The sequence below is a fragment of the Giraffa tippelskirchi genome, chromosome 5, assembly GCF_054371585.1.
Source record: "Giraffa tippelskirchi isolate mGirTip1 chromosome 5, T2T-mGirTip1v1.2.pri, whole genome shotgun sequence".
Classification (NCBI taxonomy): Eukaryota; Metazoa; Chordata; class Mammalia; order Artiodactyla; family Giraffidae; genus Giraffa; species Giraffa tippelskirchi.
This window is the reverse complement of record NC_137279.1, coordinates 48,727,900-48,751,039: the sequence shown is the minus strand read 5'-3', so window position 1 is coordinate 48,751,039 and position 23,140 is coordinate 48,727,900. Positions and strand designations below refer to the sequence as shown.

At 34.7% G+C, this 23,140-nt stretch overlaps 1 protein-coding gene across 10 annotated transcripts in view; it reads right to left on the bottom strand.

The window, feature by feature from the left end:
• Nucleotides 1-23,140, bottom strand: part of CDC42BPA (CDC42 binding protein kinase alpha) — a 292,824-nt gene that overhangs the window by 104,829 nt on the left and 164,855 nt on the right. For all 10 annotated transcript variants that reach the window (XM_081486909.1, XM_081486911.1, XM_081486910.1 and 7 more), the window contains 2 exons: nucleotides 18,601-18,723; nucleotides 6,233-6,366 (listed from right to left, as the gene is read on the bottom strand). In XM_081486909.1, coding sequence (XP_081343035.1) covers nucleotides 6,233-6,366; nucleotides 18,601-18,723 — 257 coding nt within the window. The remainder of the gene's footprint in view (nucleotides 1-6,232; nucleotides 6,367-18,600; nucleotides 18,724-23,140) is intronic.

The following is a 23,140-nucleotide window of genomic DNA, read 5'->3' as shown; positions in this document are numbered from 1 at the left end:
GGACCTTTGTTAGCTAAGTAACGTCTCTGCTTTTTAATATGCTGTCTAGGTTGGTCATAACTTTCCTTCCAAGGAGTAAGCGTCTTTTAATTTCATGGCTGCAATCACCATCTGCAGTGATTTTGGAGCCCAGAAAAATAAAGTCAGCCACTGTTTCCACTATTTCCCCATCTACCTGCCATGAAGTCATGGGACCAGATGCCATGATCTTAGTTTTCTGAATGTTGAGCTTTAAGCCAACTTTTTCACTCTCCTCTTTCACTTTCATCAAGTGGCTCTTTAGTTCTTCTTCACTTTTTGCCATAAGGGTGGTGTCATCTGCATATCTGAGGTTATTGATATTTCTCCCAGCAATCTTGATTCCAGCTTGTGCTTCCTCTAGCCCAGCGTTTCTCATGATGTACTCTGCATATAAGTTAAGTAAGCAGGGTGACAATATATAGCCTTGACGTACTCCTTTTCCTATTTGAAACCAGTCTGTTGTTCCATGTTCAGTTCTAACTGTTGCTTCCTGACCTGCATACAGGTTTCTCAAGAGGCAGGTCAGGTGGTCTGGTATGCCCATCTCTTTCAGAATTTTCCACACTTTATTGTGATCCACACAGTCAAAGGCTTTGGCATAGTCAATAAAGCAGAAATAGATGTTTTTCTGGAACTCTCTTGCTTTTTCAATGATCCAGCAGATGTTGGCAATTTGATCTCTGGTTCCTCCGCCTTTTCTAAAACCAGCTTGAACATCTGGAAGTTCACGGTTCACATATTGCTGAAGCCTGGCTTGGAGAATTTTGAGCATTACTTTACTAGCATGTGAGATGAGTGCAATTGTGTGGTAGTTTGAGCTTTCTTTGGCATTGCCTTTCTTTGGGATTGGAATGAAAACTGACCTTTTCCAGTCCTGTGGCCACTGCTGAGTTTTCCAGATTTGCTGGCATATTGAGTACAGCACTTTCACAGCATCATCTTTCAGGATTTGAAATAGCTCAACTGGAATTCCATCACCTCCACTAGCTTTGTTTGTAGTGATGCTTTCTAAGGCCCACTTGACTTCACATTCCAGGATGTCTGGCTCTAGGTGAGTAATCACACCATCGTGATTATCTGGGTCGTGACGATCTTTTTTGTACAGTTCTTCTGTGTATTCTTGCCACCTCTTCTTAATATCTTCTGCTTCTGTTGGGTCCTGGTCGTGACGATCTTTTTTGTACAGTTCTTCTGTGTATTCTTGCCACCTCTTCTTAATATCTTCTGCTTCTGTTGGGTCCATACCATTTCTGTCCTTTATTGAGCCCATCCTTGCATGAAATGTTCCCTTGGTATCTCTAATTTTCTTGAAGAGATCTCTAGTCTTTCCCATTCTATTGTTTTCCTCTATTTCTTTGTATTGATCACTGAGGAAGGCTTTCTTATCTCTCCTTGCTATTCTTTGGAACTCTGCATTCAAATGGGTATATCTTTCCTTTTCTACTTTGCTTTTTGCTTTCCATCTTTTCACAGCTATTTGTAAGGCCTCCTCAGGCAGCCATTTTGCTTTTTTTGCATTTCTTTTTCTTGGGGATGGTCTTGATTCCTGTCTTCTGTACAATGTCACGAACCTCCATCCATAGTTCATCAGGCACTCTGTCTAACAGATCTAGTCCCTTAAATCTATTTCTCACTTCCACTGTGTAGTCATAAGGGATTTGATTTAGGTCATACCTGAATGGTTTAGTGGTTTTCTCCACTTTCTTCAATTTCAGCCTGATTTTGGCAATAAGGAGTTCATCATCTGAGCCACAGTCAGCTCCCTGTCTTGTTTTTGCTGACTGTATAGAGCTTCTCCATCTTTGGCTGCAAAGAATATAATCAATCTGATTTCGGTGTTGACCATCTGGTGATGTCCATGTGTAGAGTCTTCTCTTGTCTTGTTGGAAGAGGGTGTTTGCTATGACCAGTGCGCTCTCTTGGCAGAACTCTATTAGCCTTTGCCCATATATATATATATAAAGGACTTAAAAAAGTACTATTAGAACAGATACAACATAACTGCTACCTGTATTACATTAATATTTAGCAGACAATATATGGGTAATACAGTTTTAACCCAGAGAAGCAAAAATGCTTTAACGTTAGAAAAAGTCTATGAACATAAGTCAGAAAATCAATTGATTAAAGGAGAACAATTATATATTTCCATCAATAGGTATTAACAAATTCCTAGAAATATGTTGCAGTACTGTGCAAAAAAGCACATTTAATAAATTCAATACCCATTTTGATCAAAATGATTAGCAAAATAAGAATAGAAGATAACTTTCACCAAAAACTTAGAGAAAACATTATTATTAATGATAAAATAGTAAAGGTATTTTCTTGAAATCAGGAATAAGACAGGGATGTCTGCTATCATCACCTCTATTGAATGTTGTATTTGAGGTCCTAGCTTATACAGTAAGACAAGGAAAGAAAAAAAAGTAAAAAAACAAACAAAATTGTCATTATTTTATAAAACCTTAAAGAATCTCAAATATATTACTACAATAAGAGTTTAGGAATGTTGCTAGGACAGAATCAATAAGAAAGTAAAAATTTTAAGGTACAATTTACTGGGGACTTCAATGGTGGCTCAGATGGTAAAGACTCTGCCTGTAATGCAGGAGACCCAAGTTTGATCCCTGGGTCACGAAGATTCCTGGAGAAGGGCATGGCAACCCAATCCAGCATTCTTGCCTGGAGAATCCCAGGGACAGAGGAGCTTGACGGAGTATAGTCCATGGGGTTGCAAAGAGTTGGACATGACTGAGCAACTAACACTTTCTTTTCACAATTTAATATATGAAAACTTAGGATAATTAATTTAAGGAAAGGCAAACAAGACCTGCATAGAATTTTATGGAGAAACATTTTAAAATACTTTAAAGATACACAGATATACAACGTTTGTGGATAAAATAATTTTATGTTTTTGTGCAGTTAGGCCTTTCTAAACAAATTTTACTGAAACTTAGGACATGAACAAGTCTTTATGACTAATTTAGACAGTGAGAAAACTGCAAAGAGATTTAACTCCTGGACTTAACATGTTTACATTTCAAGGAGGGGCTGAGAGAGAGATAAGAGCTCAAACCAAGGAGACACCCTCTGTTTAGAGCTGGAGAGTGGGACTTATCTTTTCACTGGAGTGACTCATTTATATTTCAAAGGGTTCTAGATTCTTCTCTTTAGTTTTCCAAGGAGACTCTCAGAAAGGTGGGTAGAGATAGAGGGGAAGCAGGAAGCATCTGCCTCTCTCCTCTGTATAAACACCCTCACTCAGTTTTTTTTGGGACTCCTTCTCCTTGAGTTTTCTTTCTGAATGCAAACGATAATAATCTTGCCTTGCTCTTGAAATCCTGTGTTCATTTAGAGTGATATGAATAAATAATGGATAAGAACTTAAAAGACTCAGTATTATAATGATGTCAATTCTCCTGAAATTGCTCTATACAGATTTAATGTAATTTTAAACAAAATCCCATCACAGTCTTCAAGAACTAGAGAGTTGAATAAATGGAAATTTAATACATGAGAGAGGTGATACTGCACATCATTGAGGGAAGGAGGGCCTATTTAATAAATGAACAGCTGGCTAGCTATATGGGAAAAAGTGAAATTGGATCCTTATCTCATATGATACATAAAAATAAATTTCTGATGCATTAAAAACTTAAATATGAAGACCAAACTTTTATAAAAGGTCAAGAAAAAGATTCAGGAGAATTGTTTTTTTACCTCAGGCTTCTTACATAAGCCAGCAAATGCAATAATCATAAAAATAAAGATTGATGAATTTGACTACTTTAAGACTAAAAACTTTTTGCTATTCAAGGATCCTATAAAGAAAATGAAAAGACAAGCCACTAGCTGGGAGACATCTGTAACATATATAATCGACAGAAGATTAGCATGCCAGAGAATTTCAAGAATTCTTACAGACCAATAAGGAAAAGACAAACAACCCAACAGAAAAATGTATGAAGGATATTAAGAGGTATTTCACAAAATAAGAAATATAAATGATAAAAGGACATGTGTGGAGCTACTTGACCTCATTAGTAATTAAACAATGCAAATTAAGACCATACTAAAACATCATTTCAGACCGAAAATGTCAATTTAGATTAGGTTTTTAAAAAATAACATTTCTAATAATATGAAGTAATGTTGAATATAAAAATTCCAATACACTATTGGTGGGAGTATAAATTGGTACAACCAGTGGACATTATCATAAAAAATAGAATATTTGCATTGCCTATGACCCAATTATTCTATTTGTGTTTGTGTGTGTGTCTGCGTGTGTATCTGGATATATGTTCAAGAATGTTCACAGCAGCATCATTTATAGTAGTTATCAATTATAACCAACCTAAATGTCTGCAAACAAAAAATTAGATAAGTAAATTGTGGGTTTTGAAATAATGGTGTATTTTATAGCAACTAAGTGAATGATCAACAGTTATATTGATGAATCTTAGAAACAAAGCTGAGTGAAAAAAAAGCAAATTGTGAAAGACTGCATATACTATTTTATAAGCTTAAAAACAAGCAACACTAATATACTATTTTGAGATACGCTAATATGTGATATGGGTTTGGGTAAACTCCGGGAGTTGGTGATGGACGCCAGGGAGGCCTGGCGTGCTGCAATTCATGGGGTCGCAGAGTCGGACACGACTGAGCGACTGAACTGAATTGAATATGTGATAAAATTTTTTTAACTAAAAGAATGATTAACATAAAATTCAAAACATTGTCAGGGAAGTGGAGAGAAAGGGAAGGAAATGACTACCCAGGGCTATGCCATAAAATAGGTAATGGTCTATTTCTTAAGTTAGATGTTAGGTTCATCTATTATTTATATCAAAACTTATATAATGTTATATAACATTATAACTTTACATATATGTATATTTATATATATAATGTTAGATTTTGTATATGCCTCAAATGAAAAAAATCTTAAAAAGAATATCTGCTGCCTGTAGGGTATCAGACAAATCATTTAAAATTCTTTAGTAATATGTATTTCATTTTAGCACTACCCTCTTCTCAGAATATACTAAAGGATTTTTAATATCAAAACTTATTAAAAATAGGCAAAGTAACCATAAATCTAGATATCAGATGCTCATCCTTATTATGTTAACTAAGTTTGGCTGAGTAATCCTACCTTTAAATACATAATAATAACCACTAATAAAATAATATTATTAAAACAAATAGGACCTCTGCTATAAATTACAAATATTATTAAATTGACCATGAATATAAATGTATCTGTACCAAACTCTGTTTGAAAGTGAATCAAGAAAAATGTAAAAATATACTAATGTAGTTCACTTTGACCTTCATAGCTTTCTCTGTTAATCTTTTTGACTAGCTTCATCAGCAAAAGGTTATTTGTTTTATTTTTAATTATCTCAATTTCTTTACGGGCAGCAAGACTTATGTCTTCACCAGAAGTACTTCATCTATATTATCAATGAATTATATACAACATCATTGAATACAATTTACACTATGTCATAAACCACTCATTTCCTTTTTGTGCTGGTTAGTATTAGTTTCAAAAAAAAAAAATTTGTTAATAAAAGGCAAAATACACACACTGTGTCATTTAAGTATTTTTCTCTAGTGTTCAAATATTATATACTCTATCGGATTGTGTTACAGTGTCCTAGCTATTAATAAATTTTGTAGATGTTTATAGTAATATTTATATGTTCACAAAGTTCTTATGAAAATAACTTTAGCTTATTTATCCATGATTTGAAAGATAAACTAGCACCTAAAAAAATGATTAAAGAATTAAAGAAATCTTCTGTCACAATCTTTTAGGAATGTTCATATTAACAAGTCACAGCAAAAACATGCCTATATTTTTCATTTTTCCAGATACTAAAAGATTTTTACTATTCTCTCATTTCTTCATGATATTTCTTTTTCAGTAACATTTACTATTAATCAAGTCCTTTGATTATTAACTTTCCAAAAGAACAATAGATTCTGCACTTTGAAGCCTCAGGAATATAAAGGCTTCTTCGTAATTGTCATTCATAAAATGTCATACACCAAAATATTTCTTAAATTTTTAAACCAACATTTTACAGATAAAATATAATTATTGTAATTCATTATGAATGCTTTCAGTATACAAAGTAAACAAGATTAAGAATTCAGAAAAGACTTTAATAATCTGTCTATATATTTTTACCTTATTTAATTCTTCCCTTTCTTGTTGTAATGTCTTGATTTGTTTTTCATAAGCTTTGATTTGCCTAAAAGCATCATCTAATTCTCGCCTCACAGAATTAGCTTCTTCAAGTTGCTGTTCCAAGTGACTTGATTCTAAAAATATGAGACAATGTTTCATTTACTATTTGCATAAAGACAAACACTCAACACCAACCATTTACAATAAAGCTTCAAAAACAATCACTGAGTTGCTTCAAACCAAGTAAATTAAGTATCTTGAAATTGGTATTCAGCTTACTGACACCACATGTCACTGACTCATGACAATTAAATACTTATCAGTTCACTGTAAAGATGGTGAATAGGTAATGCCTGTGTGAAGAGTAAATTTCATGTGCAAAGATTTTGCACAAAATTTATGTGCAAAAATATCTTACATATTTATTAGAAAAAAGGCCATACTTTCAAAAAATAGTAACTTCAGAACCAATTAAAAACTTAAAACTAACAAAAAAGAACACAACCAATCAAACAAAACAGGTACGTTTTCCTCTGCTATTAGTTAGCATTCTTCTGTTGATAATCCTCAAATTTTTGTATGATGGTTTTGCTTCTAATGCTCCAAATTACCCTGCTTGGTTTCACTAGTGGTGAAAGAATAAACTATGATTTCTACAAGTAAATATTTGAAATAGGCTCAGGGAGTCAAGTAACTTGCCTAAAGTGACATTGCTAAATGAGGATCAGTCAACTACAGCCTACCAATCTTACATCAACTCTCCAACTAAAAAGGTAATGCAATTAAAAATATTTAACCATTATCAGTTCAAAAGCGTTATTTTAAAGACAAAATTATTAATGTTAACATATGCTTACATAAAATTTAATAACTTGATATAAAATATTCCTGGCACTAAAAGTAAATTAGCAAATCAAAGAATTAAAGCCAGTGAAAACAGAAATCTAAGCACATTCATTGTTAATTTTGTTCTAGATATTTTCTATTCTTTAAAACCTTGTTACTTTGAGTGTCAACTCCATACAAGTAGCATTAGCATCCTCTGGGAGCCTATTAGAAATGCAGAATCTCAGGCCCCACATCAAAACTAATGAATCAGAATCTATATTTAACAAGATTCCCAGGTGGCTCATTTGCAAATTAAAGGTTGGGAACAAATGCACAAAGCATTGCACATTGTTAAGTTTGATGTTTTCAATAAATGAAGAAGTGTTTATAACACATTAATCTTGTTGAAGAGCATTTCATTTGCACAGAAAGTCCTGAAGTCAAGAAGTCAGCTAAATGTATTCACATATTACAAACTAACTGGTTCTAGATTCCTCAGATTTATTAAAAGCTTATCTATATTAGGTAATATGAAGTCTAAATATATTTATAGATAGCACAGTTTTTAGCAATTTTGAAAATATTTGCAAAGTTACATTTAATTATTTTCATTTTGTCTTAATAGTATGTACTAAGAAATGTTTTCCTTGAAGAACAACAGAAAATATCAATGAATGTTTAATCTTAAAGATCACAGATTTATATTTAGAAAATTACATTTTATCATTTTTTCAAATTTCAGCGGTTCATGTGGGAATGTTTTTGTTTATACTAATTTCTTTCAAACACCTTTTTTTGTTATTTTAAGTTTTCAGCAGTTTTAGAATTTTAACAGTTTCTAAAGTAGGTATCAATTTAGTTATTTCTAATAACTTGGAGTCACAATTTAGTCTGTAACAGCTGATTTCTGTCATTTTTGGGGTCATTTTAATCAAATTTTATGGGTAAGCTATATCAATCTAGAGTAGAAGTATGGTACATTTAGTAATGCCTTCTGAGAATGCTCATTTCTTTCTTGTACCTTGAAAAGCTCTTCCCTAGCATGCTAAAATCTTTTGCAAATTATTGAGTCATTCACTTATCAAAACTGCTCTTTGTTAGAAACAAAAAAAAAATCAGTGTTTCATAAAATGTCTGTATCATATAACCTTTACAGCAAAGTGTATTAAATGTGACCATTTCAATACTCTTTAAGGATATTTTTATTGTTTTATTTCAATACAGGTTAAATTTTAGTTTTATCCCAGCCATTTCATGTTAGAAGTTTTACAATGAAGTTGTTAAGGAGATATACAAAATACATGTCAGATTTTCATGATTCATATTTCAGACACTTCAGAAATGCCTAAAGAATTAAAAATATTCATTTAAACAACATCAGGTAAATTATAAGAAGAAGTACATGAGGAAATGTACTGGATAAAGAAGTTGGAGAAGACAAACCTACCCAATCATTTATAAAATCTTCTAATATGGAGAGAAGTATAGCACCTGTAATTTGGAATACACAGAATTTTTTTTTATATTGACCCAAAGAGAAAAAAAAAATCAAGAAAAGTCCAGAATATACTGAACTTTGGCCACCTATTGTAAAATGGCTCAAGCAGAAGGACCTTCACTTTTACTACAACAAAGAGTTAATTCAATTAAAATTTTGAAAGAAATCCTTAAAGATTAACACAAATATCTATTAAATATATGTCAACTTGATTTAGTCGAAACATTTAGATGAAATTATTTAAAATCAGTTTTAGTGAATAAAGAGAAAAGCAATACTAGGGGGGTGAGATTAGCTCATACCAACCGAAAGGTTCCTAACTCGCTGCTGTGAGTAGAATCCTGAAACTCAAGGATTAAACGAGGGCAAACACACAGCAATTTTCTTTGCACTGTGTAGTATATCTCAGTGGTCTCTGTCTTGAAGGAGATAGGAAGACAAGAGTAACACTCTTTAAAAAGCAGTAAATCAAATACAAATTGTGGGGCAGGTTATATGGATGACAGAGGAAATAAGGGAAAGGCATGACTAAGGTGGCACTGGCGGACTACAGTACAATGGGGTCGCAAAGAGTCGGACATGACTGAGCAGCTAAGCGCACACAAAGCAGCGCTCACGGAGGAACACCGATAGACTGCAGAGGGGCTGAAACTGGAGTCCGACGAAGGTGGGCAGAACAAAGCACCTCTTTCTGATACATAGAAGCAGTGTAACAGTTTTTCCATTGTGGTCTTATTTCTCAAATAACTGGTAACTCTCCTGATGTGAAGAGATTTTACTTCTAAACCACGATGAAGGAAAAGAGCCCCATATTATCTTCCCCTCCATTCACTATTTTTCTCCTGAACTTACATAATGTAGGACAGTACGTACATGTATTTGTGTGTTTGTGTGTGTGTGTGAGAGAGAGAGTGACACACACACAGAGAAAGAAGGAGAAAATGGATAGAGAGAGACAGAGAAAGGGCAAGGGTGTTCTAGAGTTGGAAAGACACAGACAGTACACCGGTGGGGCCAGTGGCACATACCACCAACTTTGAGGCAATAAAAAGAATGGGGATATAAAGCACATTATAGGTTAGGACAGATGTTTTATTTAGAAAACATACCTTTATTTTTCATATAAAAATATTACATGAAAATATTAATTTTTATTTTTGTCTGTATATGGTCAATATATATTGTGTGTTTGTTATATGGTATCAGGAAACTCTGTCCTTCTTAAGAGTTTGGAGTGTGATGAGGAAAGCAAATATATAAAAAAAAATGCAAATAATTATAAGCATGTTCAATTTTTTTAGGAGTTTTAAAATATTGGGTAACACTGCCATAGGGAAAAAAAAAAGAGAAAAACATTAATATTGGGTAATAAAGATCTTGCTTATGATGTGTAGAGGCACAAGAGATTGAAGGTGACCCGGACACTTATTTTCCTTTCAAGCCAAGACTAAAAGCCTCAGGGACTATTCATCAGGCAGGTCCTCACCGGCGCACTTGTTTTATCTCTTGCTCGTTAGATCAACAAAGTTTTTAAGACAACTTGGATACAATTATGAATGAGATAGATCTAACCTGAGTTTTACTACTATGCCTCTAGTATCTAGTGTAATTCTTGGTACACAGAAGCAACTCAACATGTATGTCTATGGACTGAATTAAGAAAGAATAAATGTTGCTGGCAAGAATGTAAGTGGTATAGCCACTGTATGGCAATTCCTAAAAAATCAAACGCACAATTACCATATAATTGAGGAATTCCGCTTATTATACACCCAAAAGAAGACTTTGTACAGATATTTGTACACTCATCTTCACAGCAGTATAATTCACAATAAACAAAAGGTGGAAGCAGCCCAAGGGTCCATCAGTAAACAAATGGATAAACAAAATGTGGTATATACATACTGTGGAATATCGTATTAAGGGAGGAGATTATGACACATGCTATACCATGGATAAATCTTGAATATACTACACTAAGTGAAATAAGTCAGTCACAAAAGGACAAATATTTGATGATTTCATTTATATGAGGTTCCCAGAGTAGTAAAATTCAAAGGAACAGAAAGTAGAATGGTGGATGCCAGATATTAGTGGGTGGGAGGAACAGGAGTTACTGTTTAATGGATAAAGTGTTTCAGTTTGAGATAATGGAAGGTTCTGGAGATGGATGCTGTCGATGGTTGCACAGCACTGTGAATGTGCTTAATGTTACTGAACTGTACATTTAAAAATGGTTAAGATGGCCATTTTTATGTTATGTATTTACTTCCCACAAAAAAAAAAAAGTGAAGTTGCCCAGTCATGTCCGACCCTTTGCGACCCCAGGGACTGTAGCCCATGGGAGTTTCCAGGCAAGAGTACTGGAGTGGGTTGCTATTTCCTTCTCCAAAAAGGTTTAAATTTAAAATGAATGAATGATATTCAGAGATGGAATAAAATTGAGAGTACCACTGAGACTAACACATGATCAAGAAAACAGTGCTGGCAAGGAAGAATACTAAGAGAGACATAGCCTTTTTCACTGATTATATTCCAAAATAATGAGAATAGTCCTATAAGCACTGAACTTAAAGAGAAGGTAGGAGTAAAGGAAGGACATTATTCAACCAATAATTTAACAGCCATCAATTTCCCCAACTGGGTAATTCCAGGGACCATTAATTTGTATGTAAGGGATGTAAGCATGTTGGGAATTGCCTATAAAGATACAAAGCAGGAACACACATTAGGAAGTGGTCAGAAATTTCCAAGGATGAGATTTCATTTAGTCATTTATTCACTCAGTCATCAACAAATATTGATTTAGGGATTTTTATGTGCCAAGCACTATGACAGGCACTTCAATATATCAAAGAATACAATACGCAAAGTCACTGTTTTCAAGGAGCTTACAATCTAATAGTGAGGTGAGTAAAGTAAAGCAATACACAAATTTAAAAAAAACTGGTGGTGGTGAAGTTTCACAGTGTGTCAGGACACTGAAACTACACAGTGCTAAGTGCTCTGGCTTTACTTTTTGGTCCTTATTTCATAGACTCAGAGCTGAAGAAACCAGCAACCCAGAAATTCCAACAGACATCGAAAATAAAAGCCTAAAAAAGGTTACTCTTTATAGCCAAAGAACCAAGTAAGGGGCAAAATAGCAAGACAGATGTTTTAGAAAATAACCACTCTGCTCAAGATAAACACAACAGAAAATACCGTGGCCCCATGCCCACCTATGTTATATGTTAGCAAAAGACAAGTGAGGAGCTATATTTCCAATCCAATTTCCAACTGGGTATGTGCCCAAACACACCATGAGGGTAATTAGAGAAGGGAGAGCAGGATTTTCAACCCCTTTGGCTGGAAACAAGCCTCTTTCCACACAAGTGTCAGTGAAAACTACAGGGGGAACAAGGACGTCCACACCCCACCCAGCAGTAATGAGGATCTTCCCCTTCTCCCTATTGGGGTGCCATCAGAAAAGAACTTTCACCATTGCCCAGCAGTAATAAGGCCACCCCTATCATAGTATGATATGGAAAACTGGAAAAGGTCAGTATTCATTCCAATCCCAAAGAAAGGCAATACCAAAGAATGCTCAAACTACTGCACAATTGCACTCATCTCACATGCTAGTAAAATAATGCTTAAGATTCTCCAAGCCAGGCTTCAGTAATACGTGAACTGTGAACTTCCAGATGTTCAAGCTGGTTTTAGAAAAGGCAGAGGAACCAGAGATCAAATTGCCAACATCTGCTGGATCATAGAAAAAGCAAGAGAGTACCAGAAAAACATCTATTTCTGCTTTATTGACTATGCCAAAGCCTTTGACTGTGTGGATCACAATAAACTGTGGAAAATTCTTAAAGAGATGGGAATACAGACCACCTGACCTGCCTCTTGAGAAACCTGTATGCAGGTCAGGAAGCAACAGTTAGAACTGGACATGGAACAACAGACTGGTTCCAAATAGGGAAAGGCATACGTCAAGGCTGTATATTGTCACCTTGCTTATTTAACTTATATGCAGAGTACATCATGAGAAACACTGGGCTGGAGGAAGCAAAAGCTGGAATCAAGATTGCCAGGAGAAATATCAATAACCTCAGATATGCAGATGACACCACCCTTATGGCAGAAAGTGAAGAAGAACTAAAGAGCCTCTTGATGAAAATGAAAGAGGAGAGTGAAAAAGTCGGCTTAAAGCTCAACATTCAGAAAACTAAGATCATGGCATCTGGTCCCATGACTTCATGGTAGATAGATGGGGAAATAGTGGAAACAGTGGCTGACTTTATTTTTCTGGGCTCCAAAATAACTTCAGATGGTGACTGCAGCCATGAAATTAAAAGACGCTTACTCTTTGGAAGGAAAGTTATGACCAACCTAGATAGCATATTAAAAAGCAGAGACATTACTTTGCCAACAAAGGTCCGTCTAGTCAAGGCTATGGTTTTTCCAGTAGTCATGTATGGATGTGAGAGTTGGACTATAAAGAAAGCAGAGCGCCGAAGAATTGATGCTTTTGAACTGTGGTGTTGGAGAAGACTCTTGAGAGTCCCTTGGACTGCAAGGAGATCCAACCAGTCCATCCTAAAGGAGATCAGTCCTGGGCATTCATTGGAAGGACTGATGTTGAAGCTGAAACTCCAATACTTTGGCCACCTGATGCGAAGAGCTGACTCACTGGAAAAGACCTTGATGCTGGGAAGGACTGGGGGCAGGAGAAGGGGATGACAGAGTGTGAGATGGCTGGATGGCATCACTGACTCAATGCACATGAGTTTGAGCATACTCTGGGAGCTGGTGAAGGACAGGGAAGCCTGGCATGCAGTAGTCCATGGGGTCACAAAGAGTTGGACACGACTGAGCAACAACAATAACAAATGAAGTCAATAAGAGAGAAAGCAAGGAACAAAGGAAGTATAAAACAGTCAGAAAACAATAAGATGACATTAGTAAATCCATACTTACTCAATAATTACATTAAATATAAATGGATTACATTCTCCAATAAAGACCTCAAGTGACTGAATGGATAAAAAACCAATACCCAACGAGTTGCTCCCTATGAGACACACATAGGCTCAAAACGAAGGAATGGGAAAAGGTACTCCATGCAAATGGAAACCAAAAGAGAACAAAGGTAGCCAAACTTTTATCAGACAAAATAAAGGATAAGTCAAAAATAGTAACAAGAAACGAAAAAGTTTATTATATAATAATAAAGGGGTCAACTCATCAACAGGATACAATAATTATAAATTTTTATGACTCCAGTATTGTAGTGCCTAAATATATTAAGCAAATACAACAGTTCTGAAGGGAGAAATAGACAACAATACAATAATAGTAGGGGACTTCAGTACTCTACTTTCAACAATGGATACACTATCTAGACAGAAAATCAATGAGGAAATATTGGACATGGCTTACATTTCAGACCACTAGGACCTAACCAAAAAATTCCAACCAACAGCAGCACTATATACAGTCTTCTCAAACACATGGAACATTTCTTCAGGATACATCAAGTTAGGTTACAAAACAAGTCTTAACAAATTTAGAAAGACTGAAATCATACCAAGGACTTTTTCTAACCAAAGAAGTATATGACACTAGAAATTAGTAAAGAGAAAAACTGGAAAAATGCACAAAAATGTGGAAATTAACACATTCCTGAGTAACCAGTGGGTCAAAAAGAAATTAAAAGAGGAATTTCAAAAAAAATCTGGAAACAAATGAAAATGTAAAAAATATATCAAAACTTATGGAATGCAGCAAAAGCAATTCTAAGAAGGAAGTTCATGGCATTAAATACAGCAAAACAGAACAAAACTCAAGACACCTAGCTTTACAGTTTAAGCAACTAGAGTAAGAATACTGAATTAGTAATCAAAATCTTCCCAACAAAGAAAAATCTAGGACTTGATGATTTTACTGGTGAGTTCTACCAGACACTTTAATAAGAATCAATGTCAATTTCTCTTAAACTCTTCCAAAAAATAAAAGAGGGAGTGCTCTCAAATTCATTTTACGAGGCCAGCAATACAGCAATTACACTGACACCATAGCCAAAAGCAAAAATCAATAAATGGGACTACATCAAACTACAAAGCTTCTGCACAGCAAAGGAAACCATAAACAAAATTAAAAAACAACATACAGGATGGGAGAAAATGCTTGCAAATCAAGTATCTGACAAGGTGTCTGTGAAAATTAATAAGACAGAAGCCTCACTAAAATGGAGTTGGGAAGGCCAGACAGGGGAAACTCAACACAGACCTCTCTACATCAATTACAGAAAGAACTGTCAATTATAGACCCCAAGAGAGGAAGCATCAATTACAGGCCCCAACAGGAAAGACAGTACATCACATCTCCTATAAAAAATCAACTACCCCAGGAACTCAGCCAATGAGAAACCATCATCACCCTGAACTCTCACTTTTCTCCAATGAACTTTCATTCAAAACAATCTTTCTCAATTTTCTCATTTTTCTCTGTAAAATAATGTTCCTCTACTTTGTTTGTTAGGCTTGCCTATGGATTTTGCTATGGCTTGCTTGCCCCATTGCAATTCTCTGGTATTCCCAAATAAAGCCATTATTTTTTTTTCTGGAAAAATAACTGACTTTTATTTTTAAAGTCAACAAGTAAACAGATAAAAATAATCCTATCCAAAAAGGGGCAGAGGAGCGAAAGAGACATTTTTCTAAAAAAAAGACATACAGCTAGCCAACATGAAAACGTGTTCAACATCACCAATTATCAGGGAAATGTAAATCAAACCACAGTGAAACATTATCTCACACCTGTCAGAATGGTTGTCATCTAAAAGATAAGAGGTAAAAAGTGTTGCAAAGATGTGGAAAAAAGGGAACCCTTTTGCAATACTGGTAGAAATGTAAATTGGGGCAGCTACTACAGTAAACAGTATGGAGAGTCTTCAAAAAATTAAAAACAGAACTACCATATGATCCAGCAATACTGCTTCTGGGTATTTATCAGAATGAAACAAAAACACTGACTTAAAAAGATGTGTGTACTCTCATATTCATTGCAGCATTATTTAATGTAGCCAAGACACAGAAGCAAACTAAGTGCCCACTGATGGATGAATTAATAAAGAAAATGTGTGTGTGTGTGTATATAACAGAATATTTTTCGGCTATAAAAAATAAAAGAAATTTTGCCATTTGCGACAATATGAATTGGACCTTGAGCACATTATGCTAACTGAAATAAATCAGACAGACATAGATGAATACAGTAAAAATCTCACTTATAGTTGGAATCTAAAACAACAACAAACTGAACTCATGGATATAAAGAATATTGGTGGTTCTAAGAGACGAGGGTACAAGGTATATTAACGGAGGGAAGATGATCAAAAGGTACAAACTTCCAGTTATATAATAAATAAACACTGGAGATGTAATATAAAACACTGGTGTCTACAGTAAATAATACCATGTTGTATATTTCAAAGTTAATAACAGAATAGATCTTATAAGTCCTCATCACACACACAAAAAATTGTGACTGTATGGTGATGGAAGTGAACTAAACTTACTAAGGTGAATATTTCACAACATATACAAATAATGAATTGCTATGTTGTGCATCTGAAACTAACATAATGTTACATGTTAATCATATTTCATTTAAAAAAAAACAAAAGAAGGAAAAGCAAACTAAAAACTCAGACAAAGGTAATATAAAAAAGGAGAAAAGATATAACAAAGACCAGTATCTTTCATGTATACAGATTAAAAAAATCCTTAACACAATACTGAAAATAGAATTAATTTATAAAAATAAATATACACCATGATCAGGGATGTATATATTCCAGGAATATAAAGCTGATTTAATATTTCAAAATCAACCAATTTAATTCACCATAGTAACAAGTTAACTAAGGGAAAAAAACACATGCTTATATCAATCAATGCAAAAAATATATTTGACAAAGTTCAATATCCATTCATAAAACCCTTAGAAATGTAGAAATAGAGGAGAGTTGCTATAATATAAAGAGCTTGATAAAGAGGATCTATAAAAACCCTACAGCTAATATTACACTTAAAGGTGAAAGACTTAATGCTTTCCCCCTAAGATAGGAAAGAAAACCAGGATGTCTGTTCTCACCACTCTTCTCCAACAAAGTGCTACAAGTTCTAGCCAGTAAAATAAGAAAAGAAAAAGCACCCAGATCAGAAAGGGCAAAAGAAAATTGTTCATATTTGCAGCTGCATAATGGTCAGCAAAGAAAATCCCAAGGACTCTTAAAAAAAAAAAAAAACCAAACAAAACCAAAAAGCCCTCCTAGAACATATTAGTGAGATGCACTGTGCTGTGTTTAGTCGCTTAGTTGTGTTTGACTCTTCGCAACCCCATGGACTATAGCCTGCCAGGCTCCTCTATGGGGATTCTCCAGGTAAAAATACTGGAGTGGGTTGCTGTGCCCTCCTCCAAGGGATCTACCCAACCCAGGGATTGAACCCAGATCTCCCGAGTTGCAGGCAGATTCTTTACCATCTGAGCCATCAGGGAAGCCCATTAGTGAGATAGGTCTATGTAAACAAGTTTTCCAAATCCATACCACCTCTTTGAAGATATATTAGTAACCATACTATCTGGTGTCTTGTGTTCCACTGCTTTTTTTAGTGCCATAAAACTCAAATATACTAAGTGCTACATAACGTTTTGGTGTTGATATCAAAGTAAGTTTTTCTATTTATCATATTCCAAATCTTACTCATTTTAGAAAGATAAACCTACAGAAATTTGATGAAGATATATTTCTTAAGAAAAGAGCTACTTAAAAAAATAGAACAGCATAAATTATGCTCAAATTTTAAGTCTCCTTGTCTCTTAATACTGTATTTTAAATAGTCCTTTTTATAAAAGACACTGTCAGATTCCTTCTTTTCTTTACTTGTTTTGGCCTAAAACCACTTTTCTAGAGAGGTCTGACTTTCCTAGCTAAAACAGGACCTTTTTTCTTCCCTCTACTCTCTCTCCCCCTATACTTACTGAGATCATGTGATGCCTCTAAATCCTGCAAAAGGTTCACTCACGGAACAAACCAAAGACCAAACAGTAAGACTCCATTGATCAGGCAATGAGCCCTCCTCACCTCTTTATTTCTCTGTCCTCATCTCCACCCATTCCACCTGCTTGCTCACTCTGCTCTGGCCATGTTTAATTTGAACTCTTTGAACTCACAAGGCATATTTTTGACTGTACGGATTTTGCTCTGGTTGAGCTGTCTTCTTGGATCATATGTTTCCCATTTAACTGTATGGTTAATCCCCTTTACCTTCTTCAATATTTTGCTCACGTGGACTACCCTATTTAAAATAATAAAACTTCTCATCTTAACACTTTTGACCCATTCTCCTTATTCTCCTCTATTTGTAAGCATTTATCAGCTTCCAATATACCATATCATTTACAAAGGTACATAGTTACTGTTTTATGTCTCTTGTTTGCCCTTCACTCCAGTAAGAATTTTTATTGGTTTGTTTAATACTGCATCCTAAGAGCATAATATAATGCCTAGTACATAAATATATATTGAATGGAATAAATGATGAATAGATAGAATAGGCATATTGACAGTTATCATAATTAATTTCAGTTGACTTCAACAATACACTGAAAAATGAACTACTCACTTAAATGCTTTCCCAGGCAAATTTCAACTAGTTATTCCAAACTAATAGGTCCTCCCAAAAAGTCATGTTTTTTCACTTAAATCTGGGTAGGGTGCTCCTCTTTGTGCACTCTCCATGTACCTGTGTTTATTTTATCTTCTGGCCTTTGCCCATGTACCGCAAAAAACTATTTCTTTATCTTTTTCCAAGACCAAAACATGAGCTCCTTGACAGCAGAGCCATTCTTGTTTGCTTTTCCCTCACTGGCATATAGCTCACGTCACATAACACATTACACGTTAACAGGTACTCAATAAATGTTTTTTGTGTGAATAAAACATTTAAAAATATCTACTAAACCGAATTAATAATGAATCATAGGAATTTACCTCTTACTTGTTTCCTTAGTTTTTCAATTTCTTCTTTTAAGCTTTTTATTTCTAAATCTTTGCTTGCTGTTAGAGGACCATCAGCAGTTGAATACTGCAGAGCCTGGACAGTCTGCGTTGACTCTTTAAAAAAAAGAAAGAATGAGAAATATACCCACATTGTAAAATCGAAAAACTAATGCCAATATATTTCTTTCTAGGGAAATTCTTATTTAATTCAACTGATCAAAGCATCTACCCACTGACAAAAAAAGCATGTAAACAGATTAAAATTAAGTCACAAAACTCCACTAGAGTTATAATGTCACTAGAATTATAATATACGTAGGAAACTATCTACCTTCTAATATATGTGGTCTTCAGTTTTAAATACTGTTGGTACACTCTGCCAGTGAGTCAACTATTCAGTTCCCTTTCATCCTAGCATAAACTATCATCAAAATGTATGTCAGATGATATATGAAAAACTGAGTCTGGTATATGAAGTGAAGTGAAGTGAAGTGAAGCTGCTCAGTCCTGTCTGACTCTTTGTGAGCCCATGGACTATAGCCCACCAGGCTCCTCCATCCACGGGATTTTTCCAGGCAAGAGTACTGGAGTGGGTTGCCATTTCCTTCTCCACTGGTGTATGAAGAGAGGTTTAAAGATGTTAATACAAAATATGTAGAAGTGCTGGCCTTCCAAACTTCATGTATGAAAATGGAGACACACCTATAGATGACTTGGCTCATCAACTTAGCTAAAATAGGGATAATTCTTTCAACTTGCTGTTCTAATTGAAAGATAAAAGGTACTAAAGAAGCATTAAATCTAGTGAGGCGTATTTCCAGACACGATCAAAAGAGGAGGAAAAAAAGAAATGGTCCTAAAACAGTTATTCTGCTAGCTTATGGAAAGATCCCAAATAGTAAATTTCTATCTCACCATAATTTTTTCTCAGCACAAATCATTACTGATTGCTTTAGATTACTAATCTTATGCATACATTTCTTTATGTAACATATTACTTATATACATATATTACTTATTTATATATATTTAAAACTCCAAGGGACTGTGACCTTCAGAAGATGGAGATTTTCTAATTTATATTCATCATCTGTATAGACAACAGTATCATTATATTCATATGCACGGTGGTCAATATTTGTTCATTTGAATTAAAGGTGTAAGATATACCATATTGTGCATTCAGTCATGACCTTTCACACCCAGAATTTTTTACACATTTCTTTTTCTTTGGGTTCCAAAAACATGTTAAAAATTGGTACATTCTGTATTTATTATTTTTAAAAAATATCTTTTCATTTTTTTAAGACATCTAAGTTGAGAGGAGAAAATGGGGAGGCATAAAAATATCCACTGGACATTAGTCGCTTTTTTCCTTCTACACCCCCACACTGCGGGGTATGGAGGTGCAGGAGGTATCCTTGTTCCTCTTTGTCACCTCTGTCCTTCCTGTAAATCCAAGATCTTCTAAAATGCCCATTACCTGTTTATGATAGTTACCCACTCTCCTTCGTTTCATTACAACTCTTTTTATTATTATCCTTAGTGACTTTAACAACAAAAGAGACAACCTATCCAGCTGGCTTCACAGGCACACAAATCTGCTATGCAGCCACTGTTAGGGCTGTTTATCCAGTAGTTATTCCTCTCTCCAGGTGTTTTAATTAGCAGTCAGGACTTTGAAACAACTATTATTAATACGTTAAAGAAAACAAATGAAAAAGTAAACAAACAATGGGGAATTTCAATGAAGAACTGAAAGCTGGAAGAAGAAAGCAAATGGATATTCCTGAACTAAAAGAGACAATATCTGAAACTAAGACTCATTGAATGGACTTAATATCAGAACAGATACAGCAGATGACAAGACAAATGACCCTAAAGGCAAGTCAGTAGAGAATTAAGCACAAAAAAATCTAAGACTGGAAGAAATAAGACTGAGAATAAAAGGAGTAAGGGACACCGTCTAAGATATATGTAACTGGAGTCCCAGAAGGAGAGGAGATTGTGAATGGGGCGAAAGAAATATTCAGAGATTATAAACAGAATTTTCTAAAATTGATGAAAGATACCAATCAAGTATTCAGAAGCTCAGTGAATCCCAAACAGGATTTACATTAATACAAAGAAACTGTACCAGGTAGATCATAGCCATCCTGCTTGAAATTGAAGTCAAGGAGAAATACTTAAAAACAGCTGGAGTATATTCAAGAAACCAAGACTAACAGCTGACTTCTCAAATATACTGGAAATCAGAAAACAATGCCATGAAATCTGTAGAGCATTGAAAGAAAACACCTTCCAAGCTAGAATTCTAAACTAGAAAATATTCTTCAAAAATGAAGGCAAAATAAAGGCATCTCAGACAAACAAAATCTGAGCGATTTAGTCACAACACATGTAATCATAAGAAACACTAAAGGAAATTTTTCAGACTAAAGAAAAAAGGTTCTGGATGGATACATGGATCACTAGGAGAAAATAAAGAATACAAAAAGAGTAAGTATGTGGGTAAATAAAAAGATATTTTAAAAATAAATGAGTAGTAAATATTTAAAGCAAGAATAAATTAAAGTATTGAAAGGTTTACAACACAGAAACAGGTAAACTATAAAATAACAACATAAAGGGTTGTTATAAGGGTCTGATACTATTTGTGAAGTGATAAAATAAAACTTATTTAAAAGACATGTAAAGACCTAATGGAAAAAAAGGGGGCAAGAACATTCACAAGACTGAATATTCAAATAGACAGTAAATATATGAAAAGATAGTCAATCTTATTACCTACAAGGAAAATACAAATTTAAAATCATAGCAAAACTCCAATATACAGATACCAGAATGGTTAAAATTTTGAAAAGCTGACAATATCAAGTTCTGATGGGAATACACAGCAAGTGAAAGTCATACATTATGAGTGAAACTATTGATGCAATTAATCACTTTTGAAAACTCTTTGCAATATTTTCTAAAGCTGAAAATACACTATCCCATGATCCAGAAATCCTACTGCTAGGTAGATATCCAAGAGAAATAAGTACATATGACCATCAAAAGAAATACATAACAACATTCACAGAAACCATGTTTATAATAGTCAATATCTGGAAATAATTCAAATGTTCAACAACAGCAGCTTGGATGAAATGGTCTGAATACCTGTGTCCCCCCAAAAAATTCCTATGTTGAAATCCTACTCAAAAATGATGTAATAAGGAGGTGAGGCTTTGGGAGGTGTTTAAGTTATAGTTATAAGAGTGGAGCCCTCAAGAATGGGATTAGTGCCTTATAAAAAAGAACCCAGGGATCCCTAGCCATTTCTGTCAGGTGAGGACACAGCAAGAAGGCACTGGCTATAAATCCTCACTTGACCATGCTGGCACTTTGATCTTGGACTTCCAGCCTCCAGACCTCGGAGAAATAAATTTCTGTTGCTTATAAGCCATCCAATCTGTTCTATTTTTTAATAAAAGCCAGAAAAATTTAGACATTGGATAATTTGTTTTAGTATTTATGTACAATTTAATACTACACTAAGCAGCAGTTTTAAAAAAGGACAAACTACTGATATACACACAACATGGAAAACCGTGTTATCAAAAAAATAGACACAAATGACAATGTACTGTATGAACATGCATATTGTATGAATGTAGAAACTGTGTGGCTTCAAGAAAAGGTAAAATTAATGTTGAAAAATTCAGAATATTGTTTACTTCAGAGTTGTAGGTTACAAACTGGGAAGAGAGCATGATGGAACTTTACGCTATGCTAGAAATGTTCTATATACTGATTGGGGTGGAGGTTACATAAAAGTACACTAATAAAAACATTTATAAGGAGTACACTTTAGAATATTTGTACACTTTATGCATGTCACTGTTTAAAAGTCAAAACTGAGTGAGATCAGTATCATGTCCCTGTGAGTCATTCTTTTTTCCTCTCCACTTCAATTTACAATTAATTGGATATCCATAACTGAACAAGAGTGCTTCTGCACTGCACCCACATCTGAAAGTGGGTCAACTGGAACTTGGAGGAGGCTACAGATCCAAGGTACTGGCAGCAGTGACCCCTCTAGCAGAGGAGGTAGAAGGTGAAAGTGATGAGTGAGAGCAGAGTGGGCTGTGATGAGGGCTACAGCTAGAGGATTTCTGAAGGGGAGGCGGAGGGTAAGAAAGGAAAGAAGGCAGGCATAAAGAAATGAAGGAATACATTTCCTGCTGTCTGTCCACAAATCTCTGGGTTCTTCCAACAAAAAGGCCCAGGTACCAAGCATTCACTTCCTAGACTCTGCCAACAGCTTTTACCATGCACACACTCCAAACTTGAGCGGTGAGTCAGCTCTGGGAAGAGAAACCCAAAATTCGTGCTATAGCGCCACCTTTTGGAAAGAAAAAGAAAGGCTTCTGATTGCCAATCTGCTGAATTAAGGGTCAAAGGAAAATCTTACCTAAATAAGAGAGGTGTTTGCTACTTCAGTGTTATGGAAAAGACACATTTCATGAAACACTATGAAAACCCACGT